Consider the following 25,537-nt stretch of genomic DNA (forward strand, 5'->3'; position numbering starts at 1 on the left):
GAATGCTCAGCATTCTCACTGTTTGAATGGCTGAATTTTTTGACACCACTTTAAGAAGTATTGTTCAGTTGTCAGTGGTGCTGTGGGGCAGGGGGAATTAGTTTTATTTTTTAAATATGTATTTTTATACCATTAGAACTCTCATAGAGGTAAGGTGTGTTAGAACAGATCAGCAAGTGCCTTGAGATGATCTTTCTGTGTCTCATGGTATAAAGTTGAAGGGAATTAGATCATGTATAGTTCTTTTCCACTTGACAAACTGCTAATGAAAATATACCATATGAATAAAGGTATTGCTATATGTGATCAACCAATAGCCTATCTAGTCCAAGGTCCTACCTCTGCCAGTAGCAAGTATCAGATCTTACAAGAAAAGTACAATCCCCCATGATAGGCAGTTATTCAATACCATACCCACACGGGAAATTTCTTCATATTCCTGCAATCAAACCTTTGTTTATCAGTGAATCGGACATTCATATTTATGTTATATCTAAGACTGAGAAATTCCATTTCGATTACTATCAAATTGTGCACATTCCTCTCTGATATTCCTTTTCTGGACTTTACCCTTTACTAACCAAGTTACTCATGTATACTACTGCTCCTAAAAAGCTGTGGTGATAAGGTAGAATCAGGTGAGTCTGCTAAGCCTGTTCTGTGTGGAAAAGAAAAAGGTGACTAGGATCTGCCCCAGACATTTCTTCTACTCAGAAACATTCTCATACTTTTCTTGACTTGGTTATTACTACATTTAAAAGGCCAGCTCCCCAAAGGGTTAAGGTACATTGATACTGGAGAACCTTAAACTAATGTTTCCTAAGTTTGTTTCTCTTCTGAGTAGCGTGAGTATAAGAGAACTTCCACTTCTAGTGCTGTCAGTCCAGCACATTTCCACTGATGAACATTACATTCACTTAAAAACCCTAGCTTTTGGAGCTTGATGATTAACCTGGTAAACTCCTGCATCAGTTGAAATGACTGGATTTAAATCAGTCAGGTACTGCGATACAGCATGGTATGAATACCTGCTTGTTTCCAATCTGATAATTATGTCACCAGCATTTACTCAAGAACTGTCAAGGAAGGTACAAGAAATAAGAGGGAGCAGGGATGAATATGAACATTTCAGGGGAGGCTACCAAAGACGTATTTAGTGTGCTGTCCTTGGGTCAGTGAATGGGAGCCGGAAGATTTGGGGGAGCTATTGTCACACTAGAATGCCTTTGGAAGAGCTATTGATAGGATTGGTCTTGGTAAAGAGCAGGCAAGAATTTGAGATCCTGTGTTGTGGGTGTGGTGGATTTGGGCATCTCTCTAGGGATAGGTATTGACAGGACTACCAAGTCCAGTTAACTCTTCAGGTCCATTGATTTCCATTCTTTCTTCAGCAGCAATGCCAGTTATAAACAGTTTCAAAATTGTTTAGTTCATAAAATATTCAGGAATGTTAGCGTAAGTAGGTGTCTTTCATTTTACGTTCCACAGAGACATCTGGGGATGATAGGACTTGTTTCAAGTCCATGGCTACAAGAAAATATAAAATCTGTACCCTGCAAGCCTGGTTTCTTTGTCAAAGAGAAAGTGAAAAGTCATAAAAATATATCCAGAAAACTGGACTAAGTCCAGGTTTCTTAGCAAAAGAAGAAATAGATGGAAGCTCTCTAGGGATTTGAGACAACATTTAAGTGTTACAGTAGCAGCTAACCCTAATCAAGGACTAGGGCTCCATTTTGCTAGGCTTTGTTCAGGCAAGTAACAAAACCAGTCTTTGCCCCAGAGAACTCACAATCTACAAGACAGTCTGCAACAGGGGGCAACGTGGATGAAATTGACAAATGAGTGAGGGTGGGCTCTTAAGAGTGAGATAACAATAAAATGTTTTTTCAGAAAAGTACAAGCCATAGCTCACTACTTGCCTAACAAATGCCACACATAGGGAACAGTAGGCACCACAGCAACTATAGGTTCCAGAAGATCAGTGGTTCCATGTCACAGGCTGTTTTGTACCATTCAAGTTCATATAGAAAACTGTGTTAGTAGTTTTAGCCTTTTCATCTTTTGTTCCTTAATAACAATCTAAGATTAGGACTTTCCTCAAAAATCTTCTCTTCACCATTTAAAGTAGCATCTGCCATTTCGGTATGACAGGTATACGACTCAGACTTCAGCTCTTTATTTGTGTTCTAACAAAACAGCAAAGATTTTTTTTGTTTAATTTAACGTTAGTCCCCCAAAACTTTCTCACTGTTTGCATTTCCTACTCCTAGTATCTTCTGCTTACCCATCTCAGGACTCTCTACATTCTAGTAACTTGCAGTGACTCCAGCATAGCTTTTTCACTTTAACCATAGATTTTACCTAATGGTTTGTTCCTTGTAGAGCTATTCTAAACACTTCTTCAGTCCTTAGGCTTTCAGTTCCACTTTTGTGATTGCAGGCAAAATTGGGTATCTGGATGTTTATTATGGACTTTCAGGACTTGTGGATGGGGGCATATTCTGCAAGTGATTGGACCTTATAGGAATCTTCTACAATAAATTATAATATGTAAATGAAGATCTCAGAAGAGAGATGTTGGTGTCCTGTGTTGTGTTGTAAGAAGCATCTCCATTAACTTGATATTTGCAATAAGAAAATAACAGGGTGGGGAAAGGTTCATCAATAAAGTACAACAACGTGTTTTCATTTTCAGCTCTTAAATCACCCAGTAAAACTTTAACTATTGAAAGTGCAAGTATTACAGAATTGGGTTTATAGGCATGAATCTTGTCCAGTTGAAAATATCTGGGCTGAAGCACAGGGAGTCAGAGATTCTGTCTTTGGCCCTGTCTACGTTAAGAGAAATCCGCTTTGGTGTAATGATATTGGTGCAAATTTCTACAGTGTAGACAGATCTTCTGTCCATCTTCCACAAACATTTGGGTGTTAAAGCCATGCAAGTTATATCTGTAAATATAAATAAAGAGCTTTTATAGTGTTTATCGATTAAAAAGAATTGATGGAATCTGAACTATTCCGCTGAGCAATTCCTCTAGTAGCATTATTGTAGTTCTACAAAACTGTTCTCAGTAGTAACACAGAATGCATAATTTACCTGTATTTTCATCTCGCAAACCACAAACTCTAAATATCCTGATACAGAGAGGTACCCCACTCCCCACTGTTGTCCCAAACATCTTATTGCTCAATACTTATCAAGCTCTGTTGCTAGATTAGATACTTTAAACTAACTGCCTGAGCCAAAGGAACGTAGTGTGCGTGTGCCAAGATTTCCTACTGGCTCAAAAGTCACTTATTCTAAGTTGTAATTTTTATACAGACCACCTTTTCAGATTGTCTGACTGTAACATAGGCAACACTCGGTGAGACTTTATACTGTACCTCTCAACGGTGCAGCTCAGAATTCACAGCTCAATGGCAGTGGAGGTGGTGAGGGGAGGCTAGAGAGGTTTAAAGCCACCTTTTTACCTTCAGAGTTCTTGGCTGCTCTGAGTGCTGGAGCGTTCCCTGTGTAATCTAGAGAAGCCCCCAGGGTCTAACAACAGCCTCCCTGAGTTGCTCTGAATCTCCTCAGCACTATGTGCTGCAGTCTCACCCCTGATATGCGCATGCCATCCCCAGTGATGCCCCTTGTCATAACCACAAGGGTAGCCTAAAATTCCTCCTTACCTGTAAGGGGTTAAGAATCTCAAATAACCTGGTTGGCACCTGACCAAAGGAACCAATGGGGACAAAAGATGCTTTCAAATCTGGGGGGGGAGGAGGAGAATCAGTTGACTAAGGAGCAAGTGACTGATTATGTGATTTGGCTGACAGCTTTGGCTGCGGGTAGAAGAGGCAGGAAATAAAAAACAGGTCCTATTGCTAACTTGAGTGGGACCAGGGAGTTTCTCCACTGGGAGACCCGAAGAGGGAAACTGGGTGAAATCCTGGCCTTATTGAAGTTAATAGGATTTTAACATTGATTTTAAGAGTATCAAGATTTTACCCTGGGTGCTGTTTGGTCTTTCCTGGTAAAGGCCTGGGGAAAGAACCTGAAAGGAGCAGTGATCAGAAGCCACTGAGAGGAGCCAGAGAAAGACTGGAACTATTCAGAGATGTTAAGAGGAGGGCTGTGGAGAATTCCTGAAGACCAGGGACTGAAAGAACAGAGCCATGAAGCAGGGACTGTGTTTTGGCCCCTGACACAAGCGAAAGCAAACACCCCTGCAGTGAGGGGGAAAGCACTATGAAACTCTCAGGAAGGGCTGAAAGGACTCTGAAGCCGTGCTAGAGGGGCAAAATGACATGGGGATAGAACAGGTTAAAAAGCAAAATCCTAGTTTTTGCAAAATAGTTCTTGTTTAGAGTGTTTGAAATTAACCCTTTAAAAAATAATGTTGCAGGAATTTTTATTGAAAACATCAGAATGGTGATAGAAATTGTATTTACTAAAAACCTAGTGTTTGGTAATTGAAAAGTTTGATAAACGTTTTAATAATGTTGTTGATGATAATGGAAAAATATTGAAAAGATGTACAACACCTCCCTATAAAAACTGAACAAATTTTGTTTTTGAAAGAAGGCCATTTTCTGACTAAAAATAACTTCAGCCAACTCTGGTTGGGGAGCCTGGATACAGGGTGAACAGCTGAATAAATTTTGTTGTATAACAATAAATGAAACCCCCATAGGGGAGACTTTTGTATTAAACATCAGCATGATGTAGGAGACTTTACTGATTTTGCTAAGGTGGGGCCCTGAAGTGAAACTGCTACACTAATGGTGTGTGCAGATGGAGAGAATATAGCAACCAACTGACAGGGCCAGGAGGGAGGAGAAGTCTTAATACAGTGTCTGAAACAAAATACTTGTTTAAAAAGTTACATTGACTGGGGGAGGTTGTGTGTATGAGGCTGGGCTTTTATCCCACATATAACTGGCTCTATCTAGCTACAGCAGTTTGCTATTCTGAGAAAAAGCACAAAAAATAGTCCCTTTTTTAAACTAGCAAACACTTATCTTGAAAGATAATTGTTTTTTATACTAAGAACTTTTTTTTCTTCCTTTAAATCTTCAGAGGTTTTCTGACTTCTACTGAACAGAATTTCACAGCAATTGGCAGATCTCGGTAATGATAGCAAAATATTGAGGCACTGATCTTCAAAGGTAATTGGGCACCGAACTTCCATTGATTTCAGTGGGAACCAGCTTCTTAATATCTTTGAGGCTCTGGGCCTGCATGTGTTCTCTCAGTGACCTGGGTTCTGCTTGATAAGCAATTCCTGCTTATTGTTAACAACTTGCTGTAATAATTCCACAATATCATCACATCTGCAGATATTTCTCTAACAAGGAAAGTGAAAGAGGCACATTTGTGGATTTTTTTAAAACCAGTTTTGTAGATTTAAGAGCAAGGATATTGGGCTGGATCCTCGGCTCCATTTAATCGATTTTGCACGGCTCCTGCAGCACTAATCAGACTTAAAGCCATCTTAAGTGACTTTCTGAAGATTTCGCTGGCATTGGAGGGGTAGGGGGAATATTTGGGTTGCAGCTTCTACATCATCTCTCTCCTGAACCCAATGTAGGGGGCATATTACAAAAAAATGAAGCATGTTCAAAGTGCCTCTTTGCCATGTTGATCCTTTGTGGCCAGAATGGCCCCTTGCAACTGCAAGCAGTCAGTGGACAGAGCAATCCTGGTCTTATATACCTTTTGCTGAGTCTGAGAAAACACAGAACAGCCCCAAGACGAGGACAGCTTAAAGGAGGTTTAGAAACCAATTTTGCACTCTCCTCTGCTACTGCCATCCACCTACCTCAACATGTGGCAAACTTTATGGGATATGCAGTGACTGGGACAGCCCCTATAGAAGCGGGGAGGAGAGCATACACTGGGGGAATGCCAGGGTAGCCCCTACTACTGTGCCCATTGGCTAGCTGGAGTAGGAGGGGAGCGGACTGGTCCCTTGTTGGGGCCAAATTGTGGATTTTTTGCCTTCCTTGCAGCAGTCGGGAGGCACAATTAGGTTAAATAGGAATAAGATTTAGTAATCAATGGTAGTACTTGGTCTGGATGTTAGTTTGTCGCAACTTGCGGCCAATTTCCAGTGTGGTTAAAAGGCAGGGATTGTTCTCAGAGTAAAAGACCTGAGATTTTGATGGTAGGCTTTTTATACCCAGAAAATAGGGTAGGAGTGGGCAAACTTTTTGGCCTGAGGGCCACATCGGGATTGCGAAACTTTATGGAGGGCCGGGTAAGGAAGACTGTGCCTCCCCAAACAGCCTGGACGCCGCCCCCATCCATCCCCTCCCACTTCCCACCTCCTGACTGCCCCCCTCAGAACCCCCGCCCCCCGCTTCTTGTCCCCTGACCTCCCCCTCCCGGGACTCCTGCCCCTAACCACCCCCCGGGACCCCAGCCCCTATCCAACCCCCCTGCTCCCAGTCCCCTGACTGCCCTGACCCCTATCCACACCCCCACCCCTGACTGCCCCCTGGGACCCCACTCCCTATCCAACCCCCCTGCTCCCCTGACTGCCCGCCCCCAGAACCTCCATCCCCATCCCCCCTGCCCCTTATCTAACCCCTCCCTGCCCCTTACCACGCCGTTCAGAGTGGCAGGAGCTCACAGCCACACAGTCACGCTGCCTGGCAGGAGCAGCGGACCAGAGAGCCAGCGGCTCAGCATGCTGAGGCTGCGAGGGAGGAGGAACAGCAGGGGAAGGGCCGGAAGTAGCCTCCCCGGCTGGGACCTCAGGGCCGGGCAGGATGGTCCCGTGGGCCACAGTTTGCCCGCCTCTGGGATAGGGGGAGACCTTGTGGCATGCACGGGGCAAGTTCCTCCCCCCGCCACATTTCAGTGCCTTCTATCCCCCTCATAGGTTTTGTGGCTGTGAGTGAAAGGATTCAGATGAGTGAGCTGAATCTAAGGGGTAAGCTGAGGAGAGTCTACCCTGAGTTATGGGCTATACAGTAGAAGCCTTGTAACCCTGCACTGGAACCACTTAAAATGCTCGTATGCAAGAGTCTGGTTGATAGGACAGGTAGTGCTCCTCCTTAGGTTAAATTTTATAAAGTTGCAGCCTCACACTTAAAATCTGTCCTTGTGTCTGTCCTCGTTCGCTGACATGTCCTGAACACTGTTCTGATACAGTTGAAGACATGGCTTATTAACTGTAGAAGTTGGATATGCTGGCTGCTGCAACTGATTTTATTGTTCTCTCATTACACTGACAACAAACTCACACATCCTTTACAGATGACCTGCTTAAGATTTCTTTTTATGGGGTCTGTGACACTTAATGTGCCTTTTTATTGCAAAATGAAGGGCTGGAAGGTGTTTTCCAAAGAAACAATTTTTTTTATTTAACTTTACTTAGAAATAGGTGGAATGTCATGAGCTGAGGGATTACTCAGTGTCTCAGGTATTGACTGGGTGTTTTCTCATTCCCTAACCAAAGAGCAGGATGCAGAATCCTTAATAAAGACTATGTTCCCAGGTGTTTATTATTCACTGAAGTTAGATAGGTGTTAACAAAAAATAACAAAACAAAAAAAACCCAATAACAGTCTGACTAAAAATTCCTTCCAGGCAGTATACATCTCCAGTAAAATAGACTTGCTCACCTTATTCACAAAGAATCCCAGCCCATACATACTCCACACATAAACAAAACAAATCCACTTGCCTCCCAAATTGCTTCATGCATCTTGTTTCAGATATCAGTGCTAACCTATGATGCTTTAGTCTAAATTGCTCAAATACTGATTTCTGGCTCTGCCATTGTATATCCAACCTTATTAATTACCTTAATCTACCCAGAAAGCGTTAAAAGGAACACCTTATTTAAAAAGTTGGCAGAAGAATGATAAATTTTTGTCCAGAATCAATACGTAAGATTAATACAGTTTATATGCCACATACTGATGTGCCAAAAATATTTTTCCATATTTTTTACCTATCTGCTCATTAAAGCAAGGCACACATTTTTCTAAGGGAAAGAGAAATAAAACTTTACACTTACAAGTCTATTCTGCACCATATAATGAATATAACACCACTGCCAGCAACCCTTAAAAGAGAGGATTCCTATTTTGCAGAATTTAACTGATGCATTCTACTCCTAGTGTCTTTCAGTTACTGAGCTCAAATTAACATTTGACTTGGCGCCATAAATTCAGAATTGAAGATATTGTGATGGGCAAACATCTTAGCTATCTCTAACAAGGGGAACAAAGATGACCCTGGGGAATTATAGACAAGGCAGCCTAACTTTGATACCTGGAAAAATACTTGAACAAATTATTAAACAATAAATTTGTAACTACCTAGAGGATAATAGGATTATAAGGAATAGCCATCATGGATTAGTCAAGAACAAATCATGCCAAATCAACCTAATTTCCTTCTTTTGACAGGGTTACTGGCCTGGTTGATGTGCGTGAAGCAGCAGCATGATATATCTTGATTTTAGTAAGGCTTTAAAAACAGTTCCACATAACAGTCTCATAAGCAAATTAGGGAAATGTCATCTAGATTAAATTACTATAAAATGGGTGCACAATTGGCTGAAAGACCGTACTCAAAGAGCAGTTATCAATTGTTCGCTGTCAAATTTGAAGGGCGTATCCGCTGAGGTCAGTCCTGAGTCTGATACTAGTCAATATTTTTGTTAATGACTTAAATAATGCCGTGGAGAGTATGCTTATAAAATTTGCAGATGACACGACACTGGGCGGGTTGCAAGCACTTTGGAGGACAGGATTAGAATTCAAAATGACCTTGACAAATTAGAGAACTCATCTGAAATTAATACAAGATTAAATTCAGTAATGCCAGGTACAAAGTATTACACTTAGGAAGGAAAAAAAAATCAAATGCACAACTACAAAATGGGGAATAACTGGATAGGAAGTAGTGCTGCTGAAGAGGATCTGCAGGTTATAGTGGATCACAATTTGAATATGAGTCAACAGTATGTGAAAAAGGCTAATATCATTCTGGGGTGTATTAATAGGAATATCATACATAAGACACAGGAGGAATTGCCCTGCTGTACTCAGTACTGGTGAGGCCTCAGCTGGAGTACTGTGTTCAATTCTGGGCACCACACTTTAGAAAAGATGTGGATATATTGAGAGAGTCCAGAGGAGAGCAATAAAAAAAGATAAAAGGTTTAGAAAACCTGACCTAATAGGAAAGGTTTAAATAAATTTGGCATGTTTAGTTTTGAGAAAAGAAGAGACCCTGATAGTCTTCAAATATGTTAAGGGCTGTTATAAAGACGACACTGATCAATTATTCTCCATGTCCACTGAAAGTAGGGCAACAAGTAATGGGCTTAAAAGATTTAGATTAGATATTAGGAAAAACTTTCTAACCATAAATTCTGGAATAGGCTTTCAAGGGAGGTTGTGGAATTCTCATCATTGGAGATTTTTAAGTACAGGTTAGACAAACACTTGTCAGGGATAGTGTAAGTGCAGGGGGCTGGACTTGATGATTCTCAAAGTCCCTTCCAGCCCTACATTTCTATGATTCTATGGCAGGAGATCTTTTCTTGAGCTTGAGGTAAGATACTAGCTACAATCTTAACAAATACTTACTCCTATTATACAGAAGTATGTACGCCACTTTTACAAAAGTTGATGGGAGGGCCAGTGAGGATGAACACAGGAATTATCATTTTTTTCCAGGTGTCTACAATGTTATTGAACCTTAAAGTACCTTCTAAAAGCAACCTGTCCTGGCAGCAGTAAACAATCCGTGTTTTGCGTACGTGTGTGTGTGTGTGAGAGAGAGAAAGATGATAGCCACAACCTTCCCAGGCTGTCACTGGCCATCTCCCATTTTGATGTTCAGATTGAAATAGCATCCTACGATTTCCTGGACCTGCCAGGCACACCAGCAGAGAATGTATCAAAGAGGATAACCGCTGCCTGCTGCTGTTCTTTTATAGGCAAGCCCTTGCTGGCTTGCTAATACCAGAACTTGGGAGAAGTACTGGGAACTAATTCCCTAACCAAGGAGTGCTGCCATTGGCCAGCAGTCATAGTGCCCTCCATGTGGGGGCACTAAACCCCCCAAAATGGGCTGGCTGTGAAGGGCCAGTCCTCCTTTACTGATGTCAAATATCCATTGTCAATTTACAGCACTCTCTGGGAAATCTCAGGTCTGATATTTCAAATGCACAGTAAAAAGTATACAAGAAATATTTCAGAAGTAAAAGAGAAAACACATTTGTCTAGGAAAAAGCCTTTAACTGCACTACAGATGCTAGGATAGCCATCAATGTATTTTTGTTTTAATGTAAAGCATTATTTGTATACCCACAACAAAACATGGACCTGCAGAAGTTTTCAAGCAATCTTCTAACAGCTTCATACGAGTCTTCTGGAGCTCAGGACTGTCCCACTCTTCTGTTTCTACTCCCCAGTATAAGTCTATGACCTGGAAATCAATGTATAACACACTGTTAGTTTTATCCATTAGTTTAAACTTCTCCTATATAACAAGATGAACAAGATCTCAATTAAGAGATTTGTTTTTTTATCTTTAACGAGTTAATGTGGGCCAATGAGTAGAGCAGTGGACAGAACTGGGTGCTATTCCCAGTCCTGACATGGTCCTGCGCTGTGATATAGGCAAGTCAACTTATCTCTCTGTGTCCCCTCCCACTGTCTTCTCTATTTAGACTAAAAGAAAAGGAGTACTTGTGGCACCTTAGAGACTAACAAATTTATTTGAGCATAAGCTTTCGTAGCTACAGCTCACTTCATCGGATGCAATTTGTGAGCTGTAGCTCACGAAAGCTTATGCTCAAATAAATTTGTTAGTCTCTAAGGTGCCACAAGTACTCCTTTTTGCGAATACAGACTAACACGGCTGCTACTCTGAAATCTATTTAGACTGTAAACTCTTTGGGGCAGGGACTGTCTCTTACTAGCACCTAGTACATTGGTGCCCTGATCTCAGATGGGGATTCTAGTTGCTATTGTAATGCAAATAATAAATGAATAATAATAATTATAAGACTCTCTGGGCAAAATCCTGGCCCCCATGAAGTCAGAGTCTTGCCATTGACTTCAACACAGCTCAGATTTCACCCAATGACTTTTTGACCCACCAGAGATCAAACTATCCTGTGCTAAAATGAACAAAAAAGACAGGACTGGATTAGATATTGTAATATCTCTCTTCCTTTGTTCCTTAACGTTTTGTTGCTCTGGAAGCAAAAAGTGCATGAATTTATAATAGCAGATGGCTTGCTGTTATGACTTTCATCTGTTGCTATAGATTCAGTTTTATAATGCTAATAAGATGCAAGCAAATGCCTGGAAGAAGCTGGTTGAGGTTGCTACATTTATTTAAGGAGATTTAGTGATGAAGTGTGGTTTCACTACATATTTTAACTAACGGATAGAAGTTTCATTATTACAGGACCTTAATTTAAAGGAACAGAGAGTCCTTTGTCCAAAGGTCACAGGTTTTTTTAAAAATAAACTGATGATATATCCTCCTGCGATTTGCTTATTTATGCTACTATCAGCTTTCAATACAACCATGGGATACTATTATAAAGAAGTCATTACTGCACAATTAAAAAAATTAATTAATTTACATATTTATTTGTATTGTAATAGCACCTAGAGGCCTCAATCAAGATGGAACCATATTGTGCTTGATGCAGTTTGAACACAGTAGTAAGAGAGAGTCCCTGCACTGAAGACCTTACCATCTAAAAATGTATATGGTTGATGCATTAGTCAAGTTAACCCTCTTGGAAACAGGCAAATCTTCTTAGGAAGGTTCTGGTAACAATGGCTGATGGGTTATAAGACCCAATCCTGCAAACAGTTATGCACATGCTTTTGTTTTGTAGTGTGTGTGTTATTGTTCACCGTGGTGTTGTAGCCATGTTGCTCTCAGAACTAGATGGCATCATGGAACAGGCTACCAAAATACCCTGAGAGATTGGAAAAAAAATCGGATCCAATTGCACATATCTAATTGTCACCTAACACCCCACACTGGAACCCATACAGGGTATCATTAAACAATTATAATAAATATTTGATGGGGACCATATCCTGAAAGAAATCTTTCCCAACCCTGCCCCTTTCTGCCTCCAAACAACCCCCAACCTTGCCAAGCTCATCATCAGAAGCAAGCTCCCCACAGGCCAGGACACACCAACTCAAAGCAGCACTAGCTCCGCCATAACAACTGATGCAAAAATTACGCCCCCCCCGAACACAGTTATCACAGCATGTGACATCCCTCATCCAGCGCAACTGTGTGGGTGAAATGAGACAATCACTAGGCTCTTGAATGAACTCACACAATAAAGTGATAAAAGACAAAAACACCATATCCCCAGTGGGTGAACTCTTCTCACAAAGTGATCACTCTATATCTGACCTCTCAGTCCTCATCCTGAAACGAACCTGCATAACATCTTCAAAAGACAAGCCTGGGAGGTTAAATTCATAACTTTGTTAGACACTAATAATCATGGACTTAATAAAGCCACTGGATTTATGGCTTATTACAACAATCTGTAACCCACTAACTCCCCCTGCCCCCACTTCTTTGTTCTAGGACTCCAGAGATGTTAACTGGGCACTTCACCTTGAAAGGTTTCTTAGTATGTGTTAACTTCTTATGCTAAACAATGTGTTCTACCTTGTTTTTAGCTGTGACACTCTGTGGGCAAGTCTAACCTTAAAACACTGCACGGGTGTAGTTGCACCGATGCAGCTGCGCCATTGAAGTACTTTCATGAAGATACTCGAAGTTAATGGGAGAGTGCTCTCCAGTCAGTGTAGTTAATCCACCTCTCTGAGAGGTGGCAGCTAGGTTGACAGGAGAAGCTCTCCTGCTGACATAACGCTGTGTACACGGGGGGGTTAGTTAGGTATAAGTATGTCGCTCAAGGGTGTGAAAAATCCACACCCGAGTGGTGATGTTATATCGATTGAGGTCTGTAGTTTAGACCAGACCTGAGTACCTTTTCCAGACCTGAAGAAGAGCTCTGTGTAAGCTTGAAAGCTTGTCTTTTCACCCACAGAAGTTGGTCCAATAAAATATATTATATACTCACACATTATATGTTTATGTTAGAAAAGGCAAGGTCAAAGAAATGCATCTTGCACTTACACTAGAAGGGGCTGAGTTTTGTGATGGTCTTTAGCTGCTGAGGAGTTTATTCCACAGTCTTGGGCTGGCCCCTGAGTAAGTTCTATTTCCTGCATAGATGAGCTTTCTTTTTATTGTAGCTTCAGGTACTTTCTCAAAAGCAGGGTTCATTGGGATGCTGGAAATGAATGCTTGGAGCAATGGTTGTAAAAGGGTAGATGGGGCCCACTTGCCTCAGTCCCTTCCAAGAAAACCTCAGAGCCTGATGATGGTAGAATGCTGAAGACATGAATGGGGGTGGAGCATGTATTAATGCAGAGGCAACACTCTTAAAGAACTACGGTTACTTGTGAATAATCTTTCCTTTCTGCTCAAAAGTGAAGTTTAGAATCTCCCGCTACTAACACGTGGAAAATACATTATTACTGTTGTGCTAGACGAGAGGATGTTGTTGGAGCATGTTTTTAGGCAATCACATTATCTTGCTGAAGCTGGTGGATGCACTAGCCACCTTTCATTCATGCTAAATGAAGGAGCAACTAAATACCCATTGGTTCAGGGACAGCTGAAACAACAGAAACCATTGCTGAAGGCACAGACCAGCATGGGAAGGACTGAACAAGAACTAACTCAGGGAGAATAAGAAGGGTTTCTCTGGGACTGACTGAAAATACAGAGGCTGAAGAATTGATTGGTGGAGGTGTCTCTCTCTCTTGGTCAGAAGCAGAAAGCAGCCAGAGAAGCAGATGATAGCATAGCCTAGAGAGCGAACAGAAACTGAACTTCTTGAGACTCAGGACTGACGGGAAAGTGAGCACAGATTTCTAAACAAAGAAATTGATTCCTGCTTCTGTGTTTAGGGGAAAAGACTTTGTATATAGTCTTTGTAAATAAGGATTTTTTTACATCGAAGGATTTACAGGATTGCATCAAATTTAAAATTTACAGGATGGCATTGAAGAACTAACTGACTATCATCAATTTTTCCTACTAATGGCAACATTATTAAATCATAGAATCATAAGGGACCTCAAGAGGTCATCTAGTCCAGTCCCCTGCACTCATGGCAGGACTAAGTATTCTCTAGTATTTCTTACTAATTGAAAGAAGTTACCATCTTGTTTTGCATATCTTTCTGTAGGGTGCATTATCCTGTTGAACCCTTTAATCAGAAAACACTGTAAATTGTTAACAATATACGTGAACTTTTTTGCTTAAAGCTGGCTGCCTTGATTTGCTTGTGCACACTGGATTTTTTTTATTCCATTTATCATATATCTTCCCCCCCCCACTATACACCACAAGATGCCCCCACTTAACAGTTGCTAATTATCCTGAGAAAATGTTTCCATTACGAACTAGTTTCTCAGTTTAAAAGAAACCTAGAGAAACAGATATATGTCAAGCTGTTTAAAGATTCAAAATATCATGTGTTCTGGAGGTATCCTTTCTAGCGTTTTTATCTCTATTTTAACAACAGTCCAAGTCAAAATACATATTTTTCAGAAACATTTTCGTGATTCAAAGGAAAACAAATGGAACAAATAGAGTACCCTAAACCAATTCAGAGATGGAATTAATGTATTCAGTCACATTTCCCCACATATGGTAAGTTTGTCCCACAGGAGTGGTCAACACAGGAAGCCTGATCTGAGGTTTTGCAACAATTGAGACCCTGTTATCGGTGGAGCCGGATGACTCAGAGAAAACTGGAGCACTGAATATATTAGAATGAATTTAAGTTAGGTCACAGTTTATCAAGTAGATGATGACTTGAGGATACTCTACAGCAGGGGTTTCAAAGTTGCGGCCCGCGAACCTCACCAGTGTGGCCAGCGGGGCTCCAGCAGTTTTGGGGCCAGGTCTCCCTTGGCCCCACCTGCCGCCCCTGGGCGCTGCGCTCCCCTCCCCCGGGTGATTTAAAATGGCCTGGGGCCCCAGCAGTACAGCGGAGCTGAGCACTGTTTAACCTGCTCGCTCCATGTGTCTGCCAGCTCCTCCCTGCGGCCACCGGGCAGGGCTGTGCTTCCGCACGCTGCCCACGCTCTGAGTGCCCCTGCGGCAAATGGGAAGCTCTGGGGGCGGTGCCTGAGGGCAGCAGCGCACTGAAGCCCCCAGACCCTCCCCACCTTGGAGCCCCAGGTGGGTGCCACACCCCTTTCCCCCCTCCCATTGCCTGCACCCCCTCCCACCCCCAAACTCCCTCCCAGAGCCTGTACCCCAAACCCCTACCCCAGACCTCCTTCCCCTCCCAAATTCCCTCCCAGAGCCTTAGGCAAGTGTGGGGTGGAGTTTTGGGGGAGCGGAGTTTTGGGGGGCGGGTTCTAGGCAGCATAAGTGATGTTATTGGCCCGCTGGGAGGATTTGAGGACTGGCACTGGCCCGAAGATAAATTGAGTTTGAGACTCCTCCTCTACCTCCTCATGGTAGCCAGACACTGATCAGAGCTTATAAGTAGAGGACCACATATAAAGAATAAAAAGTAAAGTACTCCCCTTTCATCCACCCAAATACTGTATCTATTAGAGGAAGAAGCTAGGTCCCTTCTTGTATGTTTGAAAAGTGCCTAGCACTTCATGGGCATCACTGCAAACTAATAATTAATACTAATGATTGTGTGTTTTAAAAGATAATGCTTCCCATAATAACCATAAAATAGTGGGAGGTTGGACTGCCAAGAAAAAGATATTTTTATGAGAGAAAAATCCATCTCAGAGCTGCTGCAGAATGCTCTCTCACTTCCCCTTTGTAATTTTTATGTAACCTTTCCCACTTGAGCCAAAAAAATCTGCTAAAATTACTTGTATACTAATGTCAAAACTAGGGCTGTCGAGTAATTGCAGTTAACTCACACGATTAATTTAAAAAAATTAATCGCAATTAAAAAAATTAATCACGATTAATCGCAGTTTTAATTGCACTGTTAAACAGTAGAATACCAATTGAAATTTATTAAATATTTTGGATGTTTTTCTACATTTTCATATATATTGTATTGGGTTGTAACTGAAATCAACGTGTATATTATTTTTTATTACAAATATTTGCACTGTAAAAATGATAAACAAAACAAATAGTATTTTTCAATTCACCTCATAAAAGTACTGTGGTGCAATCTCTGTCTTGAAATTGCAATTTACAAATGTAGAATTTTTTTGTTACATAACTGCACTCAAAAACAAAACATAAAACTTCAGAGCCTACAAGTTTACTCAGTCCTACTTCTTGTTCAGCCAGTTGTTAAGACAAACAAGTTTGTTTACATTTACAGGAGATAATGCTGCCTGCTTCTTATTTACATCACCAGAAAGTGAGAACAGGCATTTGCAGGGCACTTTTGAAGCTGGCATTGCAAGGTATTTATGTGCCAGTTATGCTAAACATTCGTATGTCCCTTCATGCTTCAGCCACCATTCCAGAGGACATGCTTCCATGCTGATGACGCTCATTAAAAAAATAATGCGTTAATTAAATTTGTGACTGAACTCTTTGGGGCAGAATTGTACGTCTCCTGCTCTGTTTACCCACATTCTGCCATATATTTCATGTTTAGCAGTCTCAGATGATGAACCAGCACATGTTCATTTTAAGAATACTTTCACTGCAGATTTGACAAAATGCAAAGAAGGTACTAATGTGAGATTTCTAAAGATAGCTACAGCACTCAACCCAAGGTTTAAGAATCTGAAGTGCCTTCCAAACTGAGAGGGATGAGGTCTGGAGTATGCTTTCAGAAGTCTTAAAAGAGCAACTCTCCAATGCAGAAACTACAGAACCCAAACCACCAAAAAAGAAAATCAAACTTCTGCTGGTGGCATCTGACTCAGATAATGAAAATGAACATGTGTTGGTCTGCACTGCTTTGGATTGTTATCAACCAGAACCTGTCATCAGTATGGACGCATATCCCCTGGTATGGTGGTTAAAGTATAAAGGGACATATGAATCTTTAGTGCATCTGGCATGTAAAAAATTTGCAATGCCAGCTACAATAGTGCTATGAGAATGCCTGGTCTCACTTTCAGGTGACATTGTAAACAAGAAGCGGGCAGCATTATTTCCTGCAAACGTAAACAAAATTGTTTGTCTGAGCAATTGGCTGAACAAAAATTAAGAATGAGTGGCTTGTAGGCTCTAAAGTTTTATATTGTTTTATTTTTGAATGCAGTTATTTTTTATACATAATTCTACATTTGTAAGTTCAACTTTCATAATAAATAGATTGCATTACATTACTTGTATTAGGTGAATTGAAAAATACGATTTCTTTTGTTTTTTTTTTACAGTGTAAATACTTGTAATAAAAAATAAATGTAAAGTGAGCACTATCCACTTGGTATTCTGTGTTGTAATTGAAAACAGTATATTTGAAAATGTAGAAAACATCAAAAATATTTAAATAAATGATATTCGATTGTTGTTTAACAGTGCGATTAATTGCGTGATTAATATTTTTAATTGCTTGACAGCTGTAGTCAAAACTAGATTTGACTAGTCGCTTTTATGGATCCCCAATTGTTTCAGGACATGTAAGTAAAATAGTTAACGTCTGCCTCTGCACTTGTGGGGCTTCCCATTAGACCTTCACCTACATGAAGAATTTCCTGATGTTTTGAGGCCTATGTCACTCTGTCTTCAGATAATAGTTGAATCTATTTAATAAAATAGTTTTATTTTTGTGAATACAAAAAGGGAAACCTTCCTCAGTTAAGTTTCAGAGTAGCAGCCGTGTTAGTCTTTATTCGCAAAAAGAAAAGGAGTACTTGTGGCACCTGATGAAGTGAGCTGTAGCTCACGAAAGCTTATGCTCAAATAAATTTGTTTGTCTCTAAGGTGCCACAAGTACTCCTTTTCTTCCTCAGTTAAGATATTCATATATCATCATCAAAACAGGAATTGAGGTCTTTCTCAATTTTATACTACAGCCCATCTCAGAATGTGTTTTCTTCCCGATTATGGATTAAATGCATGGGTGTTATGCCTAAAAGAGACATCACACTGTTTCTTTCCTTTCTTTGAGATGTCTTCTCAGAGATGACTGAAGAATAAGGAAAATAAAGGAATTGGATAAATAAAGTATATCAGAATTTTCCATGAATAGTACAGGAGAATAAGAGAAACTGGTTTTATTACTTTATACTCCCCTTTGCATTCTCCCCCTGCAGTACTGCTATAGAGACCGTCCAAACAGCTGATCAGTTGGCATCCTCACATCAAGATTTTTCATAAACACAATCTAAAATCACATTGGATGCTATTTCTACTGCCATACAGGCTGTCAAACTCCATTTTGATTCGAGGGGATCTAAGATTGAGTCTCTTAATTCAAATAATATTGTTTTTCATAAGAAAAAGCCCCAACAACAACATCAGAACATGCTGATGAATGTATATCAAGAGTGAGGCAGGATTTTAGATGCAGAATGATAGCTTAAAGACATTAACTGTTATCACTAAAGATAATGCTTCTTTATTTCATAAAGTTGAGTTACGGGGAAGCAATGCAAAGGCATGTAATAGTGTGTTGGGAGGAATGCCTGAAGATTTGGAATTAGATTTTTCTGATAAATTACATTTTTACAATTTTGCATAGTGAATTTATTCCTCCTCTCTGAGAGCCTGACCCAAAGCCCAGTGAAGTCAATGGGACTCTTTTTTTTAAAAAAATGCAATACAAGTTTATTCAAGAACATTTTAGGTATTTACATGGTCCCCATTACTGATGTATCTTAGTACCTCATAGATCTGTATTTATCCTTCCCCATGACATAGGAAAGTACTATCCCCCCCCATTTTACAGATGTTGAACAGAAGCAGCTTGAACCCAGGACTCCCAAGTCACCGGCTAGTGTCTAAGCACTGCATCATCTTTCCACCAATACCACAAGACAGGGAGTGGAGGCAAAGCAGACTGGCTGATGAGAACACAGTACTGCTCTTGCAAGTGAGAGGCGAACAAGGAAGGAGGGGGCTTTCAAAGGAACCTATGGAAGTTAGGTACTCAACTCCTACTGAATTTCATCTGGAATTGAGCACCAGTTCCTCAAAGATCCACTGAATATCTCAGCCAAAACTTTGTAAGTTTATGTGAAATGAAAACAGTTGAGGTGCTGGAGGGCAAACAAACAATCCCAATACACAGGTTCAGCATGGCACTCTGGGAACTAGGTTCACCTCTCTCATCGCCACCAAAAGAAGCTGCCTATTTAAGTCCTTGTATATGACCCGTGGCAATTTACTTATGTTTATTTCACTCCTAATAGATGGAGAAAAAGATATAAAGCTGGACATCTTTAGAAGCCACTATCATAGGATGTATTCTGCACCAATTTATGCAGGGTAATGGGATTTCTACTTCTGTCCTCTCACCCCTTGCCAAAATTAGCTTTTGTTTTCTCCCATCCTTTCCTGTTTCTTGTAGAAGATGGAGAAACACTTCATTTTCAAATTGTTACCAGACACAGCTAAAAATTAACTTGACAGGAGCAACTTGTTAAAGGTGATTGGCTCCCATTGATTTCAAAGGGACTTTTCTCTCACGCTTAAAGTCAAGTATGTGTTTAACTGGATCTAGGGCTGCACACTTAGCATCTTGCAAGATTCAAGACCAAAGTCAACAGGAAAGGAAATTTCTTCATTGCTTCTGGAAATACAAGTCTGGGACTTTATCAAACCACTTAACTGGCTACATCAAAGAGTGAAGAGACACTATTTAAATCCTGACTGGCATTCAGGCTTGCACTTACCCTGTTCCTGTTCCTCCTCCTCCTCCAAGTTGTAAGTAGAAATAGATCTAACCTACTCTCACAGTATGCCAACATTTTTATGACTGACTTAGAACAACGCTTCCACAGCTCTCATCCCCTAATGCCCCTGCTCTACTTGCGCTACACTGATGACATCTTCATCATCTGGACTCATGGAAAAGAAACCCTTGAGGAATTCCACCATGATTTCAACAATTTCCATCCCATCATCAACCTCAGCTTGGACCAGTCCACACAAGAGATCCACTTCCTGGACACTACAGTGCTAATAAGTGATGGTCACATAAACACCATCCTATACCAGAAACCAACTGACTGCTATACTTACCTACATGCCTCCAGTTTTCATCCAGACCACATCATATGGTCCATTGTCTACAGCCAAGCTCTAAGATACAAACACATTTGCATCAATCCCTCAGACAGAGACAAACACCTACAGGATCCCTATCAAGCGTTCTTAAAACTACAATACCAACCTGCTGAAGTGAAGAAACAGATTGACAGAGCCAGAAGAGTACCCAGAAGTCACCTACTACAGGACAGGCCCAACAAGGAAAGTAACAGAACGCCACTAGCCGTCACCTTCAGCCCCCAACTAAAACTTCTCCAGTGCATCATAAAGGATCTAAAATCTATCCTGAAGGATGATCCCTCACTTTCACAGACATTGGGAGACAGCCCAATCCTCGCTTACAGACAGCCCCCCAACCTGAAGCAAATACTCACCAGCAACCACACACCACACAACAAAAACACTAACCCAGCAACCTAACCTTGTAACAAATCCAGTTGCCAACTCTGTCCACATATCTATTCACGGGACACCACCATAGGATCTAATCACATCACCCACACCATCAGGGGCTCATTCACCTGCACATCTACCAACGTGATAAATGCCATCATGTGCGAGCAATGCCCCTCTGCCATGTACATTGGCCAAACTGGACAGTCTCTACGCAAAAGAATAAATGGACACAAATCAGGCGTCAAGAATTATAACATTAAAAAACCAGTCGGAGAACACTTCAACCTCCCTGGACACTTAATTACAGACCTAAAAGTCACAATTATTCAACAAAAAAATTTCAAAAACAGACTCCAACCAAAAAGAGAACTGGAATTAATTTGCAAACTGGACACCATCTAATTAGGCTTGAATAAAGACTGGGAGTGGATGGGTCATTACACAAATGAAAAATATTTCCCCATGCTAATTTCCCCCCCTACTGTTACTCACACCTTCTTGTCAACTGTTTGAAATGGGCCATCCTGATTATCATCACAAAAGTTTTTTTTTCTCCTGTTGATAATAGCATCTTAATTGATTTGTCTTGTTAAAGTTGGTATGGCAACACCCATCTTTTCATGTTCTCTGTATATATATCTATATCTATCTTCCTACTTTATTTTCCACTCCATGTATCTGATGAAGTGGATTTTAGCCCATGAAAGCTTATGCCCAAATCAATTTGTTAGTTTCTAAGGTGCCACAAGTACTCCTTGTTCTTCTCACCAATCTGTCAATAATATGCAGGATTAGGCACCTGTCACAGAAGCATTGCCTCCTACTGAAATTCATTTAGGCATTTAGCCACAGTAATCACCAAAATCATGCTCATTTTCAAAGCAGGAAACATTTCGCCTTTGTCAATTTTCTGTGAAGGCAACTTTGTATCAAGCAACTGACCTGCATGCAGTTTGGTCCCATCAGTTGTAGTAACACATAGTAGATGGAGTTACTTGGTGTCATTCATGAGCAGCTGCTTTTGATAACTCAAGTTTGTTCTTTCAGCCTCTCTGTACAGAGGAGCCAAAAACCAATATTTAAAAGTTCATAATACTTCTTTGAATAAACTACTTTCTTACTAGCTGAGGTTTGTCAAATATATGGAGACATTTATGGCTACAGTGTCATTCACCTGACACCAGTTTACAAGCCATATATTTGATGTCATCAAATTAGTGACAGAATGTCTTTAAAAGATCTCCTATTCAGAAAAGCAATGGTAATAATGGGCCAGGTCAGGGCCAAACCTTCCTTCAAATTATGCAGCTCAGTATCGAGGGCCTAACACAAAATGTGATTACATTGCCATCATTTTGCGGACTCAAACGTTGATGTCCTAGTGCTAAAAGAAATATACCTGGAGAGTGAAGGCCATCATTGAAAGATCAACGGAAACATTCTCATATTTGCAAGCCATTACCATAAATATGGACTAGTGACATATGTAAAAAACATGACCTTAAGAATTCCACCCAGGTCATGCCTACTATGAACCCCTACTCAATCGCCATCAGCATCAGTGATATGACAGTTGTAAACGTGTACAAGCCACCATCAATGGAGTGGTTATGTCCAGCATTACTAAGCCATCCTATATCACAAGGCTATACAAGAATGACTGTACTGGAGAACAGCTGACATCCTGGGCTTTCATCAAAGACCAACATCTCCTCTACAATACCAAAGACTGTGGCATGGTCAGGTTGGATTGATGGAAGAAGTGCTACACTCCAATACTTCGTTTTGACTTGTACAACATCAGTAGCCACCCAATACCATCCTCAAGGTCAGTTCTTGATGACTTTCCCAATAGCCAATACTGCCCAGTTATGACTTGCACAGGCCTACAAGTTCCACTCAATCCCTCCTGAAACTGTGCTGGAATCTACAGTCTGCTGACTGGTTCTGCTATGTGGTTATCATAGAGGGCTTGCTGTATCTGGCTCATTACCACTGCTTTATAGACCTACTAATAATCAGCTGATAAACCAAGCATTGCAAGGGACTTCAAAAAAAGCATTCACTCCTTGCTAGAAAGGGAGAGCGAGGCCCTCTTCTGGCAATATCATGCTGACTAAAAGCCCCAAAACTACAATGGCTTTGCTTGAGTCTTTGAACTCAGCAAGAAGGAAAAGGTGGTGTGAAACTGTGATGGCATTTGACTTCACAACATCAAGCTGCAAAACCTAGAAGCTCCTTAATGTTTTAGGCACTGTGGTTCCAGCAGTCTACAAACCACCTCAGGTAAGTGCTGATGCCATCTCCACACAGTTAATTGCCAACTCCCATGTACCGATGGATAAAAACATAAGGCAGCAAGTCCATAACCAGCTTTAGTGTGCACTAAACCACTGCCAGTTGTTTTCACCCTTTTCTGCCCCCTAGACAGTAGATAAAGTCGACAAGGGTCTTTCCAACATGAAGTCCAGGAAAGTGGGAGGAATGGATGAAATATATTCAGAATTCCTGAAGAGTCTTGGTTCAAAGACAAGAAGGTGGCTAACAGACTTCTTCAGCAACATCCACTCTTCTAGCATGATGCCAAAAGAGTGGAAGGTAGCCAAGATCATAGCCATTTTGAAGCCCAGAAAAGAGGACACTGACCCCAAAAGCTACCAGCTCATCTCCCTCTTTAGCAGTTACTATAAAGTGTTGGATCAGCTCCTACTACAGCCAATACTGGAGCAACTGGTACCCAAAGAGCAGGCTGAATTTAGAACCAGTTGCACCTGCTAAGACCAGCTGCTGGCCTTAACCAGCTATATAGAATCTGGCTATCAGCAAAGGTTAAAAACAGTGACAGCATTCATTCACCTTTCTTCTGCATATAATACTGTATGGTGCAAAGGTCTCCTGCTGAAGTTATCGTTAACTTTCCCATGCCAATCAACAATCAGATTCATCACCAAGATGTTGAGTGATGGAAGATTTACCATACACCTTGGTAAATCTGCCAGTAAATCACAGAGATTGAGCAATGGCCTCCCCTAGGGATCCGTTTTAGTGCCCACACTATTCAGTCTCTATACCAATGATATTCCTATCACATTATCCTATAAATTCATCTATGCAGGTGACATTGTGTTAGCAATTCAAGTGTCCTCTCTGGAGGCCACAGAAAAGGTCATGAACAATAGCCTCTGGACACTTGAGACGTATTTCAAAGTTTGGCAATTGAAACCAAATTCTTTGAAATCTATGCCTTCCGTTTGAGTAACTACAAAGCCAAAGTGCCGTTGAAAGTAGACTTTTGTGGTCTGCCACTTTTGCATGACCACAACACTACAGGCCAGCGGAAAGGACACCAGCATACACTGGCTCAAATCATGGGCCTTTGTGATGTCCCAAATGCAGACCTGATTGAAGATCCAACAAAAGAAGTCCCGGGATTCTGCCTTCAACATAGGAAGTGGCCTGCATTCAACTGCATTCAGACAACGCATGGAAGGTGTGGATATCTCCTCCACAAATGGAAAATCGGAGAATCTCCAAACTGACTGTGGTCAGGTACAAACCATGCAATACATTATAGACAATTGCCTTCATGCTTACAATAGTGGCACAAGGGGGATCCATCCAGCTACCCCACAAGCATTAGAATAGCTGTTGAATCTCAATATTGAATTATAATCCCGGCCTGTTGCTTTTCAAATGCCATACAAAAGAAGAAATAGAACGAGCCATATATTAAGATCACCTGCAGCAGAATCACCTCATCCACTACAAAAGTGGAGCCACCTTGAAAGGATAAGGCCTTTTCCTATAGCCATATTGTAAGGCCTAAAGCCTAAGGCCTTTGTCTGCAGCCATATTAAGAGAGCAGCAGCCATTAGCTAAGAAGCAGGAAGTCACATCCTCACATTCCATCTAAATTGCATTAAAAAATGTAATATCAGGCTGTTAAGAAGGCGATCCTGGCCTAATAGTACCCCTGATCACCAGATAAAGAAACGGATCTTAAACTGGTTAAAGAAAACTTAGTTTGATAGCATTCTGTCTGGTAAGAAATCACTTATCAATACTTGTGGTTGTGAAATCCTCATTTCTTTATTGTTTTATCTTTATGGTCCCCACTTCCCTATTGTTTGTTTGTATGATCTCTGTCTGGTTCTTTGATTTTCTGTCTGTTTCATAATTAATTTTGCTAGGTGTAAATTAATTAAGGTGGTGGGGTATGATTGGTTAGAGAATTTTGTTAAAATATGTTAGGACTGGTTAAGGTATAGCTAAGCAGGACTCAAGGTTCACTATATAAACTGGGGTCCAAAAGGAAGTTCACAGCCCCAAGAAGAGAGCTGCCGGACCTCAACACTTTGCCAATGACACCGTGCAGAAACTGGAGCCCCCCAGATGGACCTGATCCTGACTGGCCAGCAGGGAAAAGTTCATCTGTCTTATTCAGAGTGCTAAGCATTGTACAGTAACTCTTCGCTTAATGTTGTAGTTATGTTCCTGAAAAATGCCACTTTAAGCAAAATGATGTTAAGCAAATCCAATTTCCCCATAAGAATTAATGTAAATGGGGGGGATAGGTTCCAGGGAATTTTTTTTCACCAGACAAATAAGACATGTATGTATACACACTACACACACACAGAGACAGTATAAGTATTAAACGAACAATTTAATACTGGTACACAGCGATGATGATTGTGAAGCTTGGTTGAGGTGGTGAAGTCAGAGGGTGGGATATTTCCCAGGAGATGCCTTACTGCTAAATGATGAACTAGCAATTGGCTGAGCCCTCGAGGGTTAACTCGTTGTTAATGTAGCCTCACACTCTACAAGGCAGCACGAATGGAGGGAGGAGAGACACCATGGCAGACAGAGACACACACCCTGTGAGAGAGA

General features: G+C 41.0%; 1 protein-coding gene across 2 annotated transcripts in view; it reads right to left on the reverse strand.

The window, feature by feature from the left end:
• NWD2 (NACHT and WD repeat domain containing 2) overlaps window positions 1-25,537 on the reverse strand; it is a 123,076-nt gene that overhangs the window by 47,854 nt on the left and 49,685 nt on the right. The window contains exon 3 of one of the 2 annotated variants that reach the window (XM_038401059.2): window positions 10,322-10,438. In XM_038401059.2, coding sequence (XP_038256987.1) covers window positions 10,322-10,438 — 117 coding nt within the window. Of the gene's footprint in view, window positions 1-10,321; window positions 10,439-25,537 lie in introns of those variants that run through there. The other variant, XM_043513987.1, reaches the window with a different exon arrangement.

The sequence above is a fragment of the Dermochelys coriacea genome, chromosome 4 (assembly GCF_009764565.3).
Source record: "Dermochelys coriacea isolate rDerCor1 chromosome 4, rDerCor1.pri.v4, whole genome shotgun sequence".
Taxonomy (NCBI): domain Eukaryota; kingdom Metazoa; phylum Chordata; order Testudines; family Dermochelyidae; genus Dermochelys; species Dermochelys coriacea.